At 39.2% G+C, this 24995-nt stretch overlaps 1 protein-coding gene across 12 annotated transcripts in view; it reads left to right on the forward strand.

The window, feature by feature from the left end:
* CD44 (CD44 molecule (Indian blood group)) overlaps positions 1-24995 on the forward strand; it is a 102524-nt gene that overhangs the window by 24837 nt on the left and 52692 nt on the right. For all 12 annotated transcript variants that reach the window (XM_043515877.1, XM_043515878.1, XM_043515880.1 and 9 more), the window contains 5 exons: positions 15306-15471; positions 19885-20021; positions 21457-21528; positions 22229-22468; positions 24527-24652. In XM_043515877.1, coding sequence (XP_043371812.1) covers positions 15306-15471; positions 19885-20021; positions 21457-21528; positions 22229-22468; positions 24527-24652 — 741 coding nt within the window. The remainder of the gene's footprint in view (positions 1-15305; positions 15472-19884; positions 20022-21456; positions 21529-22228; positions 22469-24526; positions 24653-24995) is intronic.

A 24995-nucleotide genomic window follows, 5' to 3' on the forward strand; every position in this document is an offset into this window, starting at 1 on the left:
CTGAGCAGATGTTATCAGAAAACTATCCAATATGACTCGAAGATCTGCTTCTTGACCCCATCATTTTGTAAGTATAGTTGGGATTATCTTTTCTAATGTGCATTACTTTGCACTTCTCAACAGTGAATTTCATCTGCCCTTTTGTTCCCTAGTCTCCCCATTTTGAGAGAACCGTTAGTAACTCTTTGCAGTCAGTTTTGGACTTCACTATCTTGAATGAATAATCTGCAAACTTTGCCATCTCACTTATCCCTTCCAGATCACTTCTGATTATGTTGAACAACATAGGTCCCAGTACAAATCTTTGGGGAACCCCCTATTTACCTCTTTCTAGTGTGAAAATTGACAATTTATTTCTACCCTTTGTTTCCTATCTTTGAACCAGTTTCTGATCCATGAGAGAACCTTCCCTCCTATTCCAAGACTGCCTACTTTCTTAAGAGCCTTTGATGTGGTACCCTATCAAAGGCTTTCTGAAAGTCCAGGTAGATTATATCAACCGGATCATGCTTGTCCACATGATTGTTGACCCCTTCAAAGAATTCTAATAGATTGGTGAAGCATAATTTCCCTTCGCAAAAGCCATGTTCACTTTTCCCCAACATATCGTGATTGTCTATGTCTCTGATAATTCTGTCCTTTACTACAATTTCACTAATTTGCCTGGTACTGAAGGCTTACTGGTCTGTAAGTACCAGGATCGTTCTGGAGCTTTTTAAAAATCAACATTATATTAGCTGTCCTTCAGTCATCTGGTAAAGAGGCTGATTTAATGATAGGTTGCATACCACAGTTAGTAGTTCTGCAATTTCATATATGAGTTCCTTCAGAACTCTTGAGTGAATATCATCTGGTCCCGGTGAGCTATTTATTTATTTAATTTATCAATTTATTCCAAAACCTCCTGTATTTACACCTCAGTTCCTCAGATCTGTCACCTAAGAAGAATGGCTCAGGTGTGGGAATCTCCCTCACATCCTCAAATACAAGAATTCATTTAGTTTCTTTGCAATGGTTTTGTTTTCCTTGAATGCTCCTTTAGCACGTTGATTGTCCAGTACTGTGGACCCACTGATGGTTTGGCAAGCTTTTGATAAATAATTTGCTGTTAGTTTTTGCGTCTTTTACTACTTGCTCTTCATATTCTTTTTTGGTCTGCCTAATTATACTTTTACACTTGAGTTGGCCAGAGTTTATGCTTCTTTCTATTTTCCTCACTAGGATTTGACTTGCAATTTTTAAAGGAGGCCTTTTTTGTCTCTAACTGCCTCTTTTATGCTTCTGTTTAGCCATGCTGGCATTTTTTGGTGCTTTTACTGATTTTTTTTTAATTTGGTGTATACATATAGTTTGAGGCTCTATTATGGTGTCTTCAAATAGTTTTCATGCAGCTTACAAGCATTTCACTCTTGTGACTGTTTCCTTTTAATTTCCATTTAACTAGCTTCCTCATTTTTGTGTAGTTAAATGGTATTGTGTTGGGTTTCTTTGGTATTCCCCTCCCCTGCTACCAGGATGTTAAATTTAATTACATTATAGTCCCTGTTATTGAGTGGTTCAGCTGTGTTCACTTCTTGGACCAGACCCAGTGCTCCACTTACAGTCCCATGCATGCATGTACTCCAGGATCAGTACCAGTATGGTACAGGCAGGGCTGCATGGGAAATGGTTTTCCTGTCCCTGGAGAATTTTTGAGATATTGAAACATTTTCCCATCAGAAATGGGACAAAAAGTTGAAATCTAAAAAATTTCACAAAAAAATTATCTGATAACAATTTCAGCTCAGATCAATTACAATGTTTTTGTTTTGATTTTTGACCTTTATTTTTAAACCTTTTGTTAGTATGCAGTAACAAAAATTTCTAATTGAAAAGTAGTTTTGAACTGAAAAACTTAACTGTTTACTTCTGAAATGTCAGAACAGGATGTTTTTTCAATTTTGGAACTTTTTTTCCAAAATGTTTTGAATCAACCCTTTCCCACAATTTCAGTTTTGACAAATCAGCATTTTCTTCTGAAAAATCTGTGACCAGGTCTAGTACAGACTTCCTTAAACTCATCACACTAGTGGACCCAACTCTGTCCTGGCAAGACCATCTTCAGGGTAGAAAGGTAGATCATTTTACAGGCTTCTTAAGCCTGGACCCTTCTGGCAAGACTCTTGTGGTGGTTTTTTCTAGTAGGTACTAAACTGAAACTTACCAACTCATTATGCTGAATCACTATGAAATATGCTGGATTGTCTAACTGATGTTGTCTATCTGTTTCTAGACCTGTGGAGAGGATAAGGGACCTACATTTGTTATCTGCTAAAGGAGATCTCCGTAAGTCTAAGCGGTAGAATTCAGTGATTTTGGAACTAAAGGGACAGAGTTCTAGAGTTGGCTCCCCAGGTTTATACGTATGATTTACATAGTAGCTATGCAAGTTGTCATCAACATGCCTAACAACATTCAGTCCTTAATACTGACTTGGTTTGGATTTGAACCAATCATTCAGAACAAAAATATCAAACTTATATAATCCCTCAGCCATCTAAGGAAGCCACTCTGTTATGTGTCTATCCCAGAATGGAAAATTCTCAGGCTTATTTTTTATTGTTATTTTTAAAGCTTAGGAGTTTTTCATTTTCTTTTGAATGTAGGTTGCATGCTTTTCAAAGATTTCCGTGCCTCATCTTATCTTGGCTGTACATCTAACAAGGAACAATGTACTGAAACCCAGTAAATCTGGTACCACTTAGAAGTCCAACAAATGGAGAGCATCTCATGAGTAAAATATGGCTGAATTGGCACCTACTGTACAAAATCTTTGCAGGGAGCTCTTGGACTGCTTAACAGTACTTTAGTAGGGCCACTCCCTAAGGAAAAAGCTAAACTCTGCTGGGCTCCCTTTTAGAGCTTGAAAATCATATAACTTCTGCTTCTTTGAAAGAGTCTTTTATGTTGCTCTATGATATCAGACTGGTTTTTCTGTCTGTCTCCCATTCTCTATTGTCTGACCTTCTGCCCAGCTCTTTCCTATTTATTATTTTTCCATAATATTTTTATTTTAGTATTTTGACTTTACCTAGGTAGCTCCCACACTTTTGCTCTACAGGCAAGTATGAAGACATGGTCCCTGCCCTAATGAGTTGCAATTTAAGTGTAATCTTGCAGTCTTCTTGGGTTAGTATATCACTGCTAGTGTTGTTAAAAGATGGTCTTTCTGATCACACAAAGGACAGAACTTCTTGTGTCTTGGTGCACATATTTCACCACTTTAGAGTGCTGATTTAGCAAAGCACTTATGCACCTACTTAACTTTAAACAGACAAGTAATCCTTTCTCATCCCTCTTTAGCAATGCATTTTAGTGCGTGCTTAAAATTTATTAGGATTTATGCAAGTGGTTTAACCATGTGCTTTAAGTGCTTTGATCAGATCCTAACTCAGCCCATGGTCTTAGGTAAATTTGACACTCTTGTACTCTTTTGGTGATACCAGTACTGTACTATGCCAGTCATTAACTGAGTCACAAATATTTGTGAAAGGTGTATTTTATCATAATAACAACACTGCACTGATATAGTCCCTTTATTAACATTAAGCCTTACAACATTCCTTTGAATTATGTTAATATTATTATCCCCGATTTTTGGATGGGAAAACTGGGAGAGAAGTTAAATGACTTATCAAACACACAGTAAGTTAACAGCAGAGGTATGGGAATAGAACATACAGCTCCTACCTCCAAGTCATCTTCACTGTCCTCTAGGTACATTTTGTTTTTGGCAATAATATGTAAATATTATTATTACTTTTCATGGGGTTTTAAGTGAGTGTAATGCTGGTGAAAGTTGACAGATGTATGGTCCTGGAGTTGAAGATCTCTGTTTCTCTTCAAATATCACAGTGATGGGAGCAATATAAAGATCTAAACAGAACAGAATAGCTACAGACTAGGTGCAGCATAGGTAACAACAGTGAAGCTTCCCACATATTACCCTGCTAATGTGCCTGTGTTGTCTTCTGGAAGGCATCTCTCGGAGTCAGTTGGTGTTTCAATTTTGTATCAGCCTCGTAGTGCGTAATGAGAAGGGTGTCACTTGTGGTGAAGCTGAATTCTTACGTGGACACCAGTCCACCAGTCGCTAGATGTAGAATGCCAACTCACTTCATATAGGCTCCTCTGAGTCCTACAATGAACTGAACCAGTGACCTAGAGATGGAAGCCTCCTTAGGCCTACCCCAAGGCACCTTTAATTAGTTGAACTGAAGTCAGGTACTGAATCTATGAAGGGTTTCTCTGTAAAAAAAAGTTCTTTGAATTTGTTCCCCTTTTAATTCCGCTCTGCCACATTGTAGATGGGCAATTGGGATACTGGGAAACACTGGGGTTTTTTTCTGTTGCTGTCCTGAATGACAGTTTAATTACTGATCATAGATATGAATGCCAAACTGTTCACGCAAACAAAGCAGATTATATTTGTTACATTTTTAGTGACTGATAAAGGAAATCTACTTCTTTGACATGTCCTTGTTAAATTATTGTAGGTTTTGCAGAATTTGACTTTTTAATGTTGATCAGAATTTATTCATCCTAGTAAATTATTTCATTCATCCCACTAAAGACTGTAGTGTTCCCACTTTCTTTGGCCGCAAAGCCTCAAAGAGTGTCAAGGTTGGTGTGGTTTAAAAACATGGACTCTTGTCTGCTACTAACTACTTAGACTAATGACTCATTTTGCATAACCTGACAGTTATCAGATATTTTTCAGGCACTACTGACTTGGGCTTTATTCTAGCCTCTGACATAGAGGTGGACGCCTCTGTATTCTATTACCAGTTGGCTGAGCCATACATTCCTCTAGTGCATATGTTTTGATAATATAATTTAAAGAAATACTGGTTACTCAGGAAATAATAAAGTAAAAGGTAGCTGAAATGTCATGATGAGGCCTTGCCTTAACTCCACATCTCAGTCTTTCTGCATCCTACTGTGTTAATAATCACTGAGTGATGGAGTTGTTCATTCAGATTCTGCAGGAAGACAAAACTAGCTGACTTTAGAATATCTTAGTGTGTGTGTTCTAATAATTTTTTGATTTTTTTCCTTAAACATCTAATGCATCCAAATAACATGAGATCCTGACTTCCAATGGCATTTCTACCAGGTAGGTGTGAAATAACCATTTTAATTTGGTTCCATAAATGGTTCCCTGGTGTATTCTGACATTGTATATATCCTTGAAAAATATAAACACAAATTAGAGATGGGATTGAACTGGGAGCTCCGCTCTGAATCCTGAAAACTCTGGGGAAGTATGAATCTTATCTGGCCCCATTTCTATAATTGGCTGGAGAGAAACCCTGGTTACAAAAAAATTGACCTTTGAGGAAGTCTGAATATGGATTCAAAATCCCATTTTGCACTTTAAGTCCTCCACTAGTGCAAATAAACACAAATACTTGAAATACAAATGCGAAAGCTGACCCCGTGCATCTTCCTCCTAGAATATGAGAACAAAACAAAATAATGTAGGGTACTATGACAGAAATAAAAACAATTATTCTCATAAGAATTTTGTATTTTTTTAAATAAAGAGATGATATCTGAACATGTGCAGAGCTGAAAGCAATGAAAAAACACAATCAACACAAGGCCTGTTTAATAACCAAGATCAACATTTGTAGCAATAAAACCTAAATCCTCTTGAAGTGTGTAGAAAGAAAATCATTCGTTCTATCAAAACCCTTGCTTCATGTCTTCTCACAGTCTTCATTCATCACATCTTGGTTACCTATCAATCATCTTGAACCACAAACCCAAAAAAGAAAATCCCCAAGAGAACAGCGAGCTGAGCACTTCCTCATTCTCCATGGCAACAAACATTGTGGTTTTAGTGAGCAGACTTCCTGAAGACCTTGAGTGTCTAAACACCGTTTCACTTCAAGGTTTTCTGTGAAATGAGGCAAAGTTCCTGCAAATGGCTTGCTGCTCCTAGTTGCTTCCATGTGTCTGAAATTATCAGCACAATGTTTTACAGTATTAAACAATATCCTAACTGACTATTACACTGATAGGAAATGTATCTTGAATAGTAAAAGCAGAGAAAAAATAAAACTCCTACAGGGTGATCAATAGTCCTTATGGAAAAGAGATTACATCAGCTCACTTGCATGAGGAAGTGCTACTCACTGTCAGTAAGGGTTGCGAAAACGGGCTAGAATGTAAGATTGAACTTGGTTTGATGGTTGACTGCTGCTAAAAAAACAATGACTTGGAGGTATATCAAACCATGAAAAGCTCCTTAGCCTAGCTCAGCCCCTTAGATCACTGTTGTGGGCACTGGATAACAGTGTGGTCTTATGGCTTTGGCTAAAGAGGTTCAGCTCTCACTACGGGCAATTGGTCCCAGAGATAAGCAAGCAAGGCAGCTGCTAAGTGAAAGGAACAAGGCTGAATCAGATATAAGTCTTCTTGACAAGGTGTGCTGAAATACGGAGAGACAGGAGCGGTTTAGGGGGATGGGATGGGGGTAAGATTAGGAGAGGAGGGCTGATCAGGGAAGAATTTACAGCTGCTTTCTCAATGCCTGTGGATGACAAGCAAAAAGGGAAGAGAAACAGAAGACAAAGGCTGCCAGGAAAGGCAGGGAGAAGAGTATCTGAGGGGTAGCCGTATTAGTCTGGATCTGTAAAAGTGGCAAAGAGTCCTATGGCTTAACAAATGTATTGGAGCATGAGCTTTCGTGGGTGAATACCCACTTCCAAGAGTGTGTGTGTGTGTGTGTGTGTGTGTGTGTGTATGTTAATGTTTTCCATGCTCATTAAATCAGAAAAATCCTTGGGGCATTCCATGTCTTCAAGTTGAGTCACCAAAGTCTCGTGGTCTGGGTAAGATTAATGATGATGACAATTAAGGCATGTTGTGTAATTTTTGCCTCTTTTAAGAATGATTTTTAAACAATATCGTCTTTCAGCTATAGCACATCACATGGGTGTCACGGAAAGAACATGGCCATGCCAGCTCTGAAGGGCAGAGTGGAAGGAAATATTTTGGTTTTGATTCTGATCCCAATGTAAGTGGATTTAGAATCAGACCCTTTGAGACTTCAGGCAAGTTGAAAGTGTTAAAAGTAGTTTGATGCACAGCATGAATTACATGTTGATTGGGTGGAAGTGGGCCAGCACTGAGGGCAAAATCTCTCTTGGCGCAACACTGGTAAAGTCAGTAGAGTTTTACTAACAAAGAATTTGACTCCAAAACTCTGGATCTGAACAGCCCTGAACTTTGGAGAAGGTGGAATCTGGATCTAGATTTGGGTCTGGACTTGGCAGTCCAGGCTCTTCTTTAGTTCACAAGTAGACTGGAATCTTTCTCACCATTAAAGAAAGATAAGGCCATTGTGTTGGTTTAGTTTAGAGCCTACATTTTATTTTCAATAGGGTTTTACATAGTCTAGTATGAATAGAAGCATTTTTATTAAATCAATTATTCACTACATAAAGGATAGCATTGTCTAGAGATTAGGGTTTAGGATTGTAGAACAGGACCTGCTGAGCTCTATTTCTGATCCAACCACTGACTTTCTGTGTAGCTTTGGGCAAGCTTTGGTGTCTCCATTTTTCCATTTGTAAAATGGGGATAATAATATTGACTTCACAAAGGTGTTAAGATAAGTTAATGCTTGTACAACACTGCAAATGTAAAGCATTCTGTGAGTGTTAAATATTGTTTGTTTCATGCATAGTGTCTCCTGGGGAGAGATGTCTGCAATGCTAAGTAAAGTTGGTCTTCCCAGCTGCTGTAACAGCATATAAAAGAGATATAGCAAAAGTAATATGGATTCCATTATGGGAAAGTTCTTTAGAAGTTAATAGGGTTGAAAACAGTCCTGCAAATACACACACGAGTAACTTTAGGCATGTGAATAGTCCCGCTGAGTTGAACTGGGTAGTTGTTTGCAGGATCAGGGTCAAAGGGTTTCCAATCAGAATGAAATGAGTAGAGTGTTTAGCAAAATGAGGTTCCAAACATAACTGGGGCTTCTGGGTGCTACTATAATGTAAATAATAATGATCTGAAACAATAAATTAGCCCAAATTTGCTCACATCTGGGCCAAGGTTCACACCAAAGAGCTGTGAGTTTTATCCAACATTTCCGTGAAGCTAAGCTGTTTCAGGTTTGTAGCACAACCCAAAACCAGGCAAGTTTTATGTGATTTCTTAGTGAAAGTTTCCTATAGCCTCAGAAATGAATCCAAAATTAATAACTAGTTCCAAAATCTCCCTAATAGTTCTCTAGGATATAATAGCCCAATTTATTAATGAATCTTAGACTTGATGGAATATGTATTATTCACAGATTTAGCTAGCTCATTTGTGGAGGAGACAACTATAATTCCATTGGTGATCTTCCTAAAAACACCATCCTAGCCACTATGGATGTAGAAGCCCTCTACACCAACATTCCACACAAAGATGGGCTACAAGCCATCAGGAACAGTATCCCCGATAATGTCATGGCGAACCTGGTGGCTGAACTTTGTAACTTTGTCCTCACCCATAACTATTTCACATTTGGGGACAATGTATACCTTCAAATCAGCGGCACTGCGATGGGTACCCACATGGCCCCACAGTATGCCAACATTTTTATGGCTGACTTAGAACAACGCTTCCTCAGCTCTCGTCTCCTAATGCCCCTACTCTACTTGTGCTACATTGATGACATTTTCATCATCTGGACCATGGAAAAGAAGCCCTTGAGGAATTCCACCATGATTTCAACAATTTCCATCCCACCATCAACCTCAGCCTGGATCAGTCCACACAAGAGATCCACTTCCTCGACACTACGGTGCTAATAAGCGATGGTCACATAAACACCACCCTATATCGGAAACCTACTGACCGCTATTCCTACCTACATGCCTCTAGCTTTCATCCAGATCATACCACATGATCCATTGTCTACAGCCAAGCTCTACGATATAACCGCATTTGCTCCAACCCCTCAGACAGAGACAAACACCTACAAGATGTTGCTGTCACCTACAAGATCTCTATCATGCATTCTTACAACTACAATACCCACCTGCTGAAGTGAAGAAACAGATTGAAAGAGCCAGAAGAGTACCCAGAAGTCACCTACTACAGAACAGGCCCAACAAAGAAAATAACAGAACACCACTAGCCATCACCTTCAGCCCCCAATTAAAACCTCTCCAACGCATCATCAAGGATCTACAACCTATCCTGAAGGACGACCCATCACTCTCACAGATCTTGGGAGACAGGCCAGTCCTTGCTTACAGACAGCCCCCCAATCTGAAGCAAATACTCACCAGCAACCACACACCACACAACAGAACCACTAACCCAGGAACCTATCCTTGCAACAAAGCCCGTTGCCAACTCTGTCCACATATCTATTCAGGGGACACCATTATAGGGCCTACTCAGATCAGCCACACTATCAGAGGCTCGTTCCCCTGCACATCTACCAATGTGATATATGCCATCATGTGCCAGCAATGCCCCTGTTCCATGTACATTGGTCAAACTGGACAGTCTCTACGAAAAAGAATGAATGGACACAAATCAGATGTCAAGAATCATAACATTCAAAAACCAGTTGGAGAACACTTCAATCTCTCTGGTCACTCGATTACAGACCTGAGGGTGGCTATCCTTCAACAAAAAAACTTCAAAAACAGACTCCAACGAGAGACTGCTGAATTGGAATTAATTTGCAAACTGGATACAATTAACTTAGGCTTGAATAGAGACTGGGAATGGATGAGTCATTACAAAAAGTAAAACTATTTCCCCATGTTATTTCTCCCCTCCCACCCCACCCCCCACTGTTCCTCAGATATTCTTGTTAACTGCTGGAAATAGCCTACCTTGCTTGTCACCATGAAAGGTTTTCCTCCTTTCCCCTCCCTGCTGCTGGTGATGGCTTATCTTAAGTGATCACTCTCCTTATAGTGTGTATGATAAAACCCATTGTTTCATGTTCTCTGTGTGTGTATATCAATCTCCCCTCTGTATTTTCCACCAAATGCATCCGATGAAGTGAGCTGTAGCTCACGAAAGCTTATGCTCTAATAAATTTGTTAGTCTCTAAGGTGCCACAAGTACTCCTTTTCTTTTTGCAAATATAATTCGGCGGCTTGTGTGACAACTCCCCAAATGCGTTATCAAGTTTTGAATCCGGAACTCTCAGATCCAAAGCTCCATTAGCTGACTGCGATAGTAGGCTGTTGCCCTCTATGTGGGCCAGTCACTAAAGGGGGATGAAACACACACTTTGTGTTACGCCTACATCCTAAGAGTTCAAGGGGTAGAGTGGCAAGCAATGCCATTTCCCCGGATCACACTGTAAGAGGCATTTTTCAACTGAGTGTAGTGATAAGGAATTGGTTAAAGGGGAGACTGCAACGGGTCCTACTGAAAGGCGAACTGTCAGGTTGGAGGGAGGTTACCAGTGGAGTTCCTCAGGGATCGGTTTTGGGACCAATCTTATTTAATCTTTTTGTTACTGACCTTGGCACAAAAAGTGGGAGTGTGCTAATAAAGTTTGCAGATGATACAAAGCTGGGAGGTATTGCCAATTCGGAGAAGGATCGGGATATTATACAGGAGGATCTGGATGACCTTGTAAACTGGAGTAATAGTAATAGGATGAAATTTAATAGTGAGAAGTGTAAGGTTATGCATTTAGGGATTAATAACAAGAATTTTAGTTATAAGTTGGGGACGCATCAATTAGAAGTAACGGAAGAGGAGAAGGACCTTGGAGTATTGGTTGATCATAGGATGACTATGAGCTGCCAATGTGATATGGCTGTGAAAAAAGCTAATGCGGTTTTGGGATGCATCAGGAGAGGCATTTCCAGTAGGGATAAGGAGGTTTTAGTACCGTTATACAAGGCACTGGTGAGACCTCACCTAGAATACTGTGTGCAGTTCTGGTCTCCCATGTTTAAAAAGGATGAATTCAAACTGGAGCAGGTACAGAGAAGGGCTACTAGGATGATCCGAGGAATGGAAAACTTGTCTTATGAAAGGAGACTTAAGGAGCTTGGCTTATTTAGCCTAACTAAAAGAAGGTTGAGGGGAGATATGATTGCTCTCTATAAATATATCAGAGGGATAAATATAGGAGAGGGAGAGGAATTATTTAAGCTCAGCACCAATGTGGACACAAGAACAAATGGGTATAAACTGGCCACCAGGAAGTTTAGACTTGAAATCAGACGAAGGTTTTTAACCATCAGAGGAGTGAAGTTTTGGAATAACCTTCCAAGGGAAGCAGTTGGGGCAAAAGATCTATCTGGTTTTAAGATTCTACTCGATAAGTTTATGGAGGAGATGGTATGATGGGATAATGGGATTTTGGTAAGTAATTGATCTTTAAATATTCAGGGTAAATAGGCCAAATCCCCTGAGATGGGATATTAGATGGATGGGATCTGATTTACTATTGAAAATTCTTTCCTGGGTATCTGGCTGGTGAATCTTGCCCATGTGCTCAGGGTTTGGCTGATTGCCATGTTTGGGGTCGGGAGGGAGTTTTCCTCCAGGGCAGATTGGAGAGGCCCTGGAGGTTTTTTTTGCCTTCCTCTGTAGCATGGGGCATGGTTGACTGGAGGGAGGCTTCTCTGCTCCTTGAAGTTTTGAACCATGATTTGAGGACTTCAATAGCTCAGACATGGGTGAGGTTTTTCATAGGAGTGGTGGGTGACATTCTGTGGCCTGCGCTGTGCAGGAGGTCGGACTAGATGATCAGAGTGGTCCCTTCTGACCTTAGTATCTATGAATCTATGAATGGCTATGGCCACATCTCTTATTTTCAGCTAGCCTCAGGAATCAGCGCTGCAGAGCACCTGGGGAGGCTTTATGGCTATTTCTGCACTCTGTGGGAGTAATGCCTCTGACTACCACTTCTAAGGCAGCCCCCCAGCTTCTCCCTTCCCATCACAATTCAGGTGCCTTGAGCCATACTGGGAAAACGTACTTGCTTCTTCTCCCAGTCTGCATCGTTTACAAGCTCTCATTCTTGCCATCAAAGGCCCACACATCATGGCTACCATTAAAGCTGATTACAGAAACTTACATGGAATCATTTTCTGTCAGAGAATGCAGTCTGTCAAAGTTGAAATAATGCAAAATCATGTCTATTTTGCCATTATTTCATATATGAGAAAAACTGATCAAAATGTTCCGACAGTGTCAAAATCTCTTGTTCTGATGGTTTCAGTAAAGAAATTTTGAATTTTTGTTTTCAAACAACTTTTTGTTTTGAATATTTACAACTTTGAATCACATATAATATAAAAATTAAAAAAGAGAGAATTGAAATGAAATACTGAGATTGAACTGAAATGCATTTTTTTCGGAATTTTTTCTGTTGGGGGGAATTGGAACCAAGACAGGTGTCAAAATCTCAAAATCCTTCACCAAATGGAATTGCAGTTCTCCACACAGCTCTAGCTGCCATTTTGCTCTGATCTCATCTCCTTTCAAGTCCTTCTGCTCTAGCCAAGCTGAATAACAAACCACCATCTTTGTTTCCTTCTCCCACTCTGATTGTTGTGCCTCCTTCTGGTGGGCCCCTGAAATCAGCTGCTTCCTGGCTAGTCTGACATTCGTCCAGTCACCCCATCCTGCTTCAGGTCTAACTGAAGAAACCCCAGTGCCTTCTTATTAAAAACCACATCCTCCCTTTCTCCACCCCCCCATCTCCAGGATTTGGCCCTAAATTTATACATGAGATGAAACATATACTACCTGGTGCAATGTTTGCTATCATGATTTAGTCCCACTGCCCTGGTAGTAAGTGTTTGCAGGATTGAGCCCATAGATTCTAAACTCTTTAGGTCAGGGACATTACAACAGTGGTGATTATGCAGTACCCTTTGGTTACTATCATTTATTTTGATGTGTGTGTTTATAGAATAACATCGGCTGTCTAGCTCATGGCAAAAGACAGGAGTTAAAGGAGAGTGATTGCCACTATAACCAGAAGAGGTGTCTATACAAATGTTTAGGGCTTGCATTCTGGAGCTCATAGGGGAGAGATTATTATGTGGTACCTTTTAGTTTTGTAGGCACCGGAGAGAAACAACATTGCAATGTGTGCAGGAGATTGGATTGTTTTCTTCCTTATGCATGTTGGAACTCTCACTAATGTTAATATGAATCATGCCCTGCATTTCGCTGGGAAGAATAAACTGAGTTTTTGCATGATCTGGGATTGTCATTTTAGTCTGGGGCTGCAGTCAAGTTTCCTCTTGAAGGAAGGGTGGGGTCAGAGCTGAGTTAATTATTTTTTGCTTTGAAGTATATCGAGTCTTTCCCCACCTTCCAGAGCTGTTACTTTTTTTCCACACTGTCAAAAAAGCAGTTCATTGTGTATGTTTACTTTCTTCTTCCCCTCACTCTTTTTCTTGTTGTCTATGGGTATTCTTCGGATCATACAGTCTTTTTCGCACTTTACCATCCATACCTCGAAGCCTCTAACTTGCCAAGCCAAAGAGGAATGGAGAGGTGTTCTCTTTGGAGCCTCTCTAGTTTTATGCCTTTCACCATCTGATGCAGTCTCTACAGCACAATTTGAGGCACTTCCCTCCCTTAGGAGCTGAATGTGCAAAATTTAAAAAATTCAAACAAACATAAAACAATGACCCTCCCTTCAGACTAGGTTGATATAACTTAAGTGCTGAGAGTCTGGAAGAAGACTTACATTGCATCAGAACTCACTCCTGACTTTGGCCCATTTGAGTTGTCACATAACAGTGGCACCTAGATTTTTAAATAATACATAATTGCTGTTGATAAAATTACTTAGTTCTAGCCACATATAGTGCTTTTCATGGGCAAAGCGGTTTATGATATTATTAAATTTTTAACATCCAGCATTCTTTACAATATTAGTTACATTGTTGTGTTGTATGCTGACATTGATATAGTGGTTCACAGTAGAAAACCACAGAGATGTAGACAGTATCTCTGAAACCAATGTCCATAATGTGCTTCCAAATGAAAGTGAGTTAGGTGTATTCCAACTGGCTGTATGGTTCCTTAGAGCTTGTCTGCGAGGGTATATTTAACAGCCCAGCACTTTTATAGTTAGAAATACTGTTGCACACTGCTTACTTGCTTTCTACATCAGCTGTGGCATCTGATATCAAACTAGTTTAACGAGTCTGCCCTGACCTAATAGATGCCAAAAGGAACCTATTGCTTGTGCTGATGCTAAAATAGTTTCAGATGTTAGTTCTGCTTTGATGTATGTTTTTCATGAGAAATTTTAAACCCTGAAACAAACAGAATGAGATCATTTAATACAGGGACTGTATATTTCAGAAATGGTAAGATTATAACCATTTTCACCTTTTCTTGTTTATTCCCTTTATGAATGAGGTACTTAGATGGACCTGGATGGTTGGACACTATTTCCTTAGATATAGGACTATGGCTGCAAAGACTCAAACAGTGTGCTTTCTATATATTTTATACCAATGTCAATGGGGCACCACTTATTTATGTGAATCTGGCGCACATTGTATAAAAACTAGGGAAATCTGCAAGACTGCAGTTTTGAATGTGGTACATATTTATTACCAGGTTAGTTGCTAACTACAGCAGTTTGGAAAATTTCATTGACAAATGTTTACAGTGAAGCCAAAACTTTTCCAGACAGATGTGTTTCTAAAATATCTTGCAAAAAGAAAAGGAGTACTTGTGGCACCTTAGAGACTAACAAATTTATTAGAGCATAAGCTTTCGTGAGCTACAGCTCACTTCATCGGATGCATTTGGTGGAAAAAAACTTTTCCACCAAATGCATCCGATGAAGTGAGCTGTAGCTCACGAAAGCTTATGCTCTAATAAATTTGTTAGTCTCTAAGGTGCCACAAGTACTCCTTTTCTTTTTGCGAATACAGACTAACACGGCTGCTACTCTGAAACCTAAAATATCTTGGCAATCTGTCCCATTAGATCTTCTGCACCAAATTGTTGTTGTTGTTGATGATGGGGTTTTTTTGCATGTTCCCAAAAGCGCTAGGCACTTCACAGAAACACTATGCTACTGTTCTTGGACATTAATGTGATGTTTGAGCAAAAAGGATCTAAGTGTAGTTTGGAAAACCAGATTTATTGTGCAAGCCTTCTCCCCTAATGAACTGGCGGATGTTGATGGTTCTCTGTAACTTCATTGTACTTGGAAATGAAATCTTGCTAGTGTTTCAGTGAAACAGCATGTATTATCATTGTAATAATTTCTGTATTTTATTTTCAATCAACAGAATTTAATATAAGTTGCAGATATGCAGGCGTTTTCCATGTTGAGAAAAATCGTCGCTACAATCTCACACGAAGTGAGGCAGTCGAACTCTGCAGAGCTCTCAATAGTACCCTGCCAACAATGGACCAGATGAAGAAAGCTCATGAATTAGGATTTGAAACTTGCAGGTAAGGAAATTCTAAAGAAGATAATATATAGTGAATATGTATAGCTATCTGTCTGTCCATCCATGACGATGTGGTGTGCCAACTGCAATTACTTTTAAATAGCTGTTAATTAGATGGTCTATGAGTGGAAAAGGATGACTGAATTGTAGTTGTAAATGAAGTATCATAATCAATCAGGTGTATTTCTAGTGGGATCCTTCAGAGATTGGCTCTTGGCCCTACACTAATTAAATTTTTATCAATGTCCTGGAAGAAAACATAAAATTTATTGATAAAATTTGCAGATGACACAAGGATTTGGGAAGTAGTAAATAATGAAGTGGGCAAGTCATTGATTCAGAGTGATATGGATTACTTGGTAAGTTGGGTGCAAACAAACAATACGTGTTTCAATACAGCCAAATGTAAAGTCCTACATCTAGAAATAAAGAATGCAGGCCATACTTATAGGATGGGGAACTCTGTTTTGGGAAGCAGTGGATCATAGTGGATAATCAGTTGAACTTGATCTCCAAGTGTGGCACTGTGGTGAAAAGGGCTAATGCGATCCTTGGACATATAAAAGGGTGAGATATTGAGTAATAGATGATATTACCTCTGTATTTGACACTGGTGTGAGTTCCACTGGAATACGCTGTCCAGTTCTGATGTGGACAGTTCAAGAAGGAGGTTGAAGAATTGCAGAGTGTTCAGTGAAAAATTGCATGAATGATTAAAGGATTGGAAAACATGCCTTATAGTGATAGACACTAGGAACTCGATCTATTTAGCTTATCATGAGAAGGTTAAGGGGTGAATTGATTAGTCTATAAGGACCTATATGGGGAACAAATATTTGATAATACAGGACTCTTCAGTCTAGCAGACAAAGATATAACAAGAGGAAATGGCTGGATGTTGAATCTAGACAAATTCAGATGGGAAATAAGGTACAAGGTTTTAACACTGAAGGTAATTAACCATTGGGACAATGGACCAACAGTTGTGGTGGATTCTCCATCACTGGAAATTTAAAAATCAAGATTGGATGCTTTTCTAAAAGATATGCTCTAGTTCAAACAGGAATTAATTCAGGGAAGTCCTATGTATGGTCTGTATTATGCAGGAGGACTGACTAGCTGAACACAGTTGTTCTTCCTGGCCATATAATCTATGACTCTATGAATTATGCAGGTTATCCCAAACAAGCAGCTGTAGAAAGGAGACAAGATTCAAGTGAAGCAGGCACAGAGGGGATTCATTGTCAAGCAATATAGACTCACAGCAATAAAACTCTTATTTAAGTCAAATGGATCAACTAACTTCAGTGGGATTTCAACTATAGTAGGAAGTGAGTAGGGATTTCAGGATTCATCCTGTAGTTTATTGGGGTAGAAAGCTCAGTGGGCAACTCTTCAACTCTTTAAATTTTGCCAGCTTGTACTTTTTATCAGTCCTCTAAAGAGAGTCCTAATATTTACTACCGGAAAAATTAAACCAAACAACACTTTTGTTTAAAGTTATTATATGCAAAGGTGGAATTGTCTGTTGTAAATTTGACTCAAGGCTGTTTTGTTTTTCAAAAACCAGTCGGAGAACACTTTAATCTCTTTGGTCACTCTATTACAGACCTAAAAGTGGCAATTCTTCAACAAAAAATCTTCAGAAACAGACTCTAACGAGAGACTGCTCAATTGGAATTAATTTGCAAACTGGATACAATTAACTTAGACTTGAATAAAGACTGGAAGTGGATGTGTCATTACACAAAGTAAAACTATTTCCCCTTATTTATTCCCCTCCCCCCCCCCCACACTGTTCTTGTCAACTGCTGGAAATGTCCCATCTTGATTATCACTACAAAAGGTGTCCCCTGCCCCCTGCTCTCCTGCTGGTAATAGCTCACCTTTCCTGATCACTCTTGTTACAGTCTGTATGGTAACACCCATTGTTTCATGTTCTCTGTGTATATAAATCTCCCCACTGTATTTTCCACTGTGTGCATCCGATGAAGTGAGCTGTAGCTCACGAAAGCTTATGCTCAAATAAATTTGTTAGTCTCTAAGGTGCCACAAGTACTCCTTTTCTTTTTGCGGATACAGACTAACTCGGCTGCTACTCTAAAACTTATTTTTCTCAGTCTTTTAACTGTTTTAATTTCCTTCCCTTTGCATTAGTCTGCAAATTCATGAGAAATCGGTAAAATTGCTTTCATGTTAGTGTGGTATCGACAAAATCATATCTATGGAAAGCGATTAGTTTAATTAGTATCAAAATAATTAAATTCGTTCATGTTTGTGCAGTGCTTTGAAAATGTTTAGTGTGATGCATATAAATGGCATGCACTGCTACTATTAATTGAAAATGCATGGGCAGATAATCTTTAAAGATCTCCTGCAGCCCTAGTTGCCCTTACTCCAGGACTGTGCCCTGTGCTCATTCACTGGTATAAATCAGAATAATATTGTGCCTCTGCAGTGGGAAAATGATGCTAGCCATATTGCCAGGGAATATCAGGCAAAAATTCCCGATGGTGAATGTTACATAACAGTCTCCCAAGTGAAGTGCAGGGATGATTTAAAATGCTGCCAAATGGAAGACTGGACTGGGACAGTCCTGCAGTGGTGGGAAAAGTATTGAATGACCAAATAGGCATTTTCTATCTCTAACTTTTGCATCTCATGCACTGGATAGAGTCTCTTATAGGTAAGATGAGAAGAAAATGGAAAAGAACTTAAAGGGTAAATGAAATAGAGAGAACTATTTTTCACATTGGAGGAGAGCTGTGGTTTTGCTTTCACTGCACATTCTCCCCTTATCCATGAACCTAGAAGAGGACAGATATGGAATTTGAGATTTTTTTAATAATTTGTTGGTGCTGTGTATTTGTATTCCTCTGGCACAGTACCATAAATCCAACTGTATGGGCTTGAGTGGGAGACAAAAAGAAGAACTAATACATTATATATAATAGTCAAAGCACACAAGGAGTAGAGAGTGAATATGAATGAGTCAGAAAGATTTTTATTATAGCACCGCCAATATGATAGTCTTAGCATTAGGATACAGGATCTAGGACTAATAAAAAATATGGCTGTGCCAGTGAAGTAATCTATTGTTCTGCCCACATTAGAGATTTAGAATTATAAATATCATTGCCATGATTTGATCCAGATGGATGTGAATCATGGATGTGGACTGTAACAGGGCTTGGGGAACCACAACTGAGACAGAGTCCAAGCAGCTAACATACCACGCCTGCCCCTCCCTGACAAGTAGCAGCTCTTAAAACAATCCCCAAACCCTAGGGCTTTTTAACATTTAATCACCACTCTCATCTAATAGATTTCAGGGAAACCAGTACCTTCACAGGAATTAGTCATTTGATATGAGATTGCAAAATAGTAATAACTTGTTACATAATTTTGTTAACCACAAGCTCACTTGAAATTTCAGTCTGATTTATGCGCCCCATACTCAATGGCAGTATTATTTGCAACACATATTATCCAGGGAGATATTAAGTATTTTAGCTAACATTCTGTAGGTGAAATATTGCTACATTTAAACACTTTATTAAAGTTTTGCACTTCGCAGAGACTGACATGTTATAAATCATTGCTGCACATCTTTGTTCATGATCTCTATCCATTCTTCAGATTTGTGGCATGAAATTCTAGTGCAGAATGGTACTGTGCAATTCATTAGGCTACAAGTAGTGAAAATTTAGCTCAATGAAAGAAAATCAGAGCCTTGATCCTCTGTGTTTTATAATACACAACCCAATTGAATGAGAGTGTTTACCCTTTTTATCCTTCATTTTCATTGCATCCCCATGCAGACCAGTTGTCTTATCTAATAATTCACAGTGCATTGCAATGGTTATTAGATTAGAGATTACATGCAGAATGATTTTGGAGGTGGTTGCTGGTGATGTTAATGTGGATGTAAAAAAGGAGTAATCTCCATGACTAGATTTGGGATTATTCTTATTTCATGATATGAAATGCTCTGTCTCCTATTTGGCCTATTTGGAGGTATTGGAAATCTTAAGGAAAGTATCTGTTGTATGCTGTGATACATAACATGGTGTTCGTCAGCCGCCACACATGGGGGTCAGATCTGGGGGTAGACATAGCAAGGGTCAAAGCCAGAGTCAGGAAACAAGCAGGGGAGCAGGGCCAGAGCAAGGAGGAACAAGTCTGGCACAGGAGTGATTGCAGCTGTGGGCACAAGCTGTTGAGCAGCCAGCGACCTTCTGGTGCAGCTGGGTTTAAGAACATGCCCGCTGGTTCCCCTCAGCTAGTCAGGCAGGATGATCAATCAGCCAGTTCTGCTTGAGTTGTGGTCATTAGTCAGCCTGGAGATGGAGCTTGCACGCTCAGCTGCACGCCTTCATTCCTGACAGTGTTGTTCACTCTCTATTCTTCACAGGTATGGTTACATAGAAGACAGAATTGTAATCCCACGAATCAAGCCATATTATCTTTGTGCAGCAAATAACACTGGAATTTATGTACTCACTTCAAATATAACAGACCGGTATGATACATATTGTTATAACGCATCAGGTAGGTATTTGCTGTACTGTGTAAGTGAGAATTAACATATTTAACAATAACATATGCTCTCTCTCCTTTAGATTACTCGAACCAGAGCTTCCATATTAAATTGTATGTGCATTGTGGTCTTGTTTTCGCATTTGAAGATAGAACACATTTTGCCAGTCACTGGAGCTGCACCTGCTGATGCTATCAGTGACTTTGGCCCATTGTATTTTGAACTAAAAAAATGTCTGAGTTCATATTTAACTCATGATTCTAACCTCAAGAATTGTCATTTTAGTAGGGAAGTGCCACAAGTATGGATCCAAAGAACACAGAATTGTTGAATGTGATGATTTCCACTCCTCACGTTCTTTTACTCGCATGTTTTTAGAGCTAATAATAGTGAAGTTTACAAGCGCTGAAAGATCAGGGACCCTGAAGACTCTTAGCTTGCTTTCTCTGCTTGCATGAGGCCTCTGGCAAGCATAAATTCAGGTGTTGCTTAGCTACATTAGCATTGTTGGTTCAAAGGCAGGCCACTTCTTTTTTGGAATTCTTCCATTATATGGAGTTACAGTTCTTAATAATAATTTTAAATGTTTCTGATTTTGTTTATTTTTCTGTGCCACATGAGGGCCAAAAAGGACCCCTGCAAAATTAAAATTTTCAGAGTCAAATTGTCAGGGAGTCGTGGATAATTTTGCTCAATGTTTGTGCTGCACAGGAAATGTGTGAAGAATAAGAGACTGGCTTGATTGAGTTGCCTAGATTTTGTTAAATTAATTGGTCATATTCAGAGCTGGTATAGATAGAGGCAACCCCACAAAAATCCTTAGGCCAAATTCAATGGTGATTTAAATAGAGGTGACATTTTGAAATTACAATTTGCTTTGACATAGAATATCTGAAACTTCATTCTCTGGAACTCAAGGGGCTTAATCCTGGGTTGGGATTAAGAGAGAGGCAAAGGACTCTGAGCTACCAGCTCTGATACTGGAGCTGTCGGAGGGAGTCAAACCGGACCATAGAGGAGTTCTAATTTATATTGATTGGAATGGTCCCTAAAGGACTGTTCTGCCAGCCAAGGATTAGCTTTGTATTCCGTAATGTTGCCTAAGTGCTCTACCCCAAAATGCCCTCAGTACAGAGGAATCATACAGTCCCTCCCTTTGGGGGCAGCTGGAGTGGCAAAATGGGGACTTGTCCTGGGTTGAGGATCTGACTCAAATTGAGAACACTGAGAGTAATTTTGTGAAATTTGATTAAAATACACCAATTTTGTCCCTTTAAAAATGTTTATAAAATTCTTAGTTTTCTCAAAGCCACTTTCAGATGAGACCCCAATAAATTTTCTAAGAAGTTGTTGATAACACTCTGAATCTAATAAATAGGGCAGAAAAGAGTGAATTTTTGTCGCCACCTTTTGTCAAATTAACTAATTATTTTCTTCTCTTTTCAGAAACCAGGGATATGGTATGTGAACCAATCATAAAACTAAATGATTCTTGGCATGATAATCAAAGCCGAATAGGTAATGTATTGCATAAGTGAATGATTTAACATTGATTCCATTTTCAGCTACCAGGTTTCTCTTCTGTATGTAAGTAATGCAAATGTTCAATATCATGCAAAACATAAGAGAAGCAACTCCAGAGATGGTAATATACTGAAAGTGAAGCAATCATACCTCCATCTGCCACCTAGAATTAGGCTATATCTGACAGCATTTATCTTGAGGTGGTTCTAGCGTAGTAAATTTTCCATATTGACACTAGATTGTTTTTGATAAATTGAGGACTGACGTTGCTTCTTTGATGAGAGAGCTTTGTTTAAGCCTTCTATGTCCTATAGTTATTATGTACCTTCCACATCATGCCGAAGCCTGCTAGCCAGGCAAGGAACTAGGGATGGAACCGGGCTCTCAGGATGAAATCCTGGCCTCATTGGAGTCAATGGGAGTTTTATCCTTGACTTCAGTGGTACCAGGATTTCACCCTGAAAGTTAATCCAGACTTTGGCCCATTTACCAGGCTGGGCCCATTATGGTGATGCATACACAAATTAGAACTACAATAGATAGATCAATGAAGGATAAAACAGACAGACAGAAAACAAATTGGTTGATATCAGGTCTGACTACAACTGTGGCCATAGCCCTTTAGCCTCGCCCCACAACTCCAACATTCATGATGCCTCAGATATTTCAACTGATCTCTTTCTCCTTCCAACAGTCATAGATAATGCGGATGGCTCACGTTACACTAATGGTGTGAAACACCCCGAACCAACTCCAGTTACAGATGATAATCATGTGGGTAGTGGTTCAACATATGACGGAGATACAACAAACCCCACCAGCATCAGAATTCATACACCTGGTGCCCCATATTATGAAGATACAACCCCAGATGCACTCTCAACAGATTATTCTTCTGTGTCGGACAGAAAGGAATATCATTCCACAAGTACCAGTAAGAATAATGGATTATATACTATTGTAGCTTAACATGTCCTCTTAAAATAACTGGATGAAAACATTGCACTGTGATTCCATTCTTAGAATGCTAAGAGGCATCACTGGCGGACACAGTGTGTCTTAGGGCATCAAAATCTGCAAGGCTTTATAACCACTATAGCCATGGAAAAGAGAGAGCACAATCTCTGCCCCATATTCCTGGCGCTCTTGAGAAAGAATTGGATGGAAAAAAAGTTGTGTGTCTTTGTGATCGTAGAAACTTTTCACTTTCCAGAGACATTTCATAATAACATGAGAGTGTAAAGCAATCACACACCAAAAAAGTTCTGGTTTTCTTCCTCCGGGAATAATTTCACAGTATGGTGTGATGATAGATCTTTCTAAGAGCCTGGGGTTGCACCTACTGCAATCAATGGGAATATTATGGTTGATTTCACTGGCAGAAGGATCAGGCTCAATGAAATCTAGCAAAACATTATTTCTATAACAAAGAAATATCACAGGTGCAAGGGATGAACATAATTAAGTAGTTTACCAGAAGAATCTGGAAAAGTAAGTGCAAGAAAGATAGGATTTCAATACCTAGAGATCAAGCTGGAATAATCTTACCTATTCTCCAGTATGATCATATTTGTGGAGTCCATAGTAAATTATACATGAATAAGAAGAGATTTACAGTACAAATGCAGTTGAATCCCTTCTTTGCAAACCATATGTTGTAAACTATATTTGATAAGCATATCACAATATGCAAAAAAGGTAAAAATGTTGGTGCTGTCAGCCTTCCATTTATGGTTTTTCTTTTTCCAGGAGATAGAGAAGGGCTTTCTGTATAGACCAAAAATCATATTCTGCCCTGAGCTATATCCGGGAAGCCCTAGAGAAGACAAAATTGGGTCTGGGTTAACCATGGAGTTGTATAGGTGTGACCTAGGGCAAAATTTGTGTAGGTGAATAGAAGAGAATTAAATTGTTTCATTTTCTTGGTTTTCTTTTTCTTTTGACTTCAAGGCACATGTGGTAGAAGATTTTCTGTTTAATCTCTTTATGTTGATGGTTAAGTACCTATTAGCTTTCATATTTGTAAGCACTTACATGGCCCACATCCTCAGAGTACGTGCGGGTCTCACAAATATTAATAAATTTGCCCTCACAAATTGGGAAGTGCTGTATGATCTCCATTTTAGAGAAGAGGAACTGAGATACAGGGAAACTAAGTGACTTGCCCAAGATCCCACAGGAAGTGTGGATTGAGTCTAGGTTTCCTTAGTCCTGTTTCAGCAACTTAACCACAAGATCATCCATCCTTCCTTGTAGCAGAGAGCATTCCTCTGGGCTGTGGACACAAGGTTTTATTTAACTGTTCACTAATCATTTACAAGTAGAGGATACCAAGAGATCATGCCATTGTCCTACCCATCTATTAAAATGTTTAGTTAATTGTTTTTTGAGTGGAAGTGTTAGCAGAGGATAAATTTGATTTGCTGGTGGTACTGTACTTGTGGGACTTTGGGCCTGCTTCTCCACATGGCTTACCAGTGACATCAAAATACTATGGCAGGGTAATGGGAATTAATGTTAGAACAACACTCTTCTCAAATTTCATGAATTGTCTTTCCAAGAGGAAATTCTCTTCTTTTCTTCTTACAACTGTAGTCTTTGCCTGGACCAAAGCTCATAATATGTAAATATAATAGCAGCATTACAAATGGCCTCAAGCACTTTTGTGGGTTCCAAGAACATAAATCCAGGCTTCGGTGAGCAAGTTGTTGTCTTTGCCACCTTAGCTGCCATGCTTATTATCATTGGGCTGCTGCAAATTCACACTCCCATGAACAATCAGTGTTAGTGATTAGATACCAAGATTAGAAAATCAATTATATTTAATGACGAACTACACAAAGACCCCAGTCTCCTGTCCTTTTATCCTTCCACTGGACCAACAAATGAAAGACCTAGGCTTCCTATAGTATGAAAGCACTAACAATGAGAACAGCAGGAGTGGTGGCTCAGCAAATGAAAAGTTACAATTGATTCAACCTTCATCACACAGATGATATTGCAATATCTTTCGATGACAAGCGGGGTGAAGATTCAACTATGATTTCACTGATAACTGATGGTGTTCCTGGAAAAAACAGTGATCATCCTAGCAAAGGACAGCATCCCACAAGTACTAGTAAGGCTAATGAATTGTAATAACTTTGCCAACTGCAGACTGTATTTAACCTACTCTCTTATTCTGGCAGGATATTATGGTAAGTAGCCAGGTACTTATCTTCAGCATTGGAACAACATTTCAGAACACAGCTTTCTGGGGTAGTTAAATCAGAAATGAGATCTACGGTATGATGGCAGTCACTGGTGATCAGAAGGGACAAGTGGAGACAAGGATTGCCTTGTAACCTGCGTTTAAAGTTAAGAAGTGATTCGTGGACTCTGGTGTATATCTCTCATGTTCCATTTCATCACACCTATTCACCCTATACCAAGCAACATAATTTAATTTGTTTTGGGCTAAA

This window comes from Dermochelys coriacea, chromosome 6 (assembly GCF_009764565.3).
Source record: "Dermochelys coriacea isolate rDerCor1 chromosome 6, rDerCor1.pri.v4, whole genome shotgun sequence".
Classification (NCBI taxonomy): Eukaryota; Metazoa; Chordata; order Testudines; family Dermochelyidae; genus Dermochelys; species Dermochelys coriacea.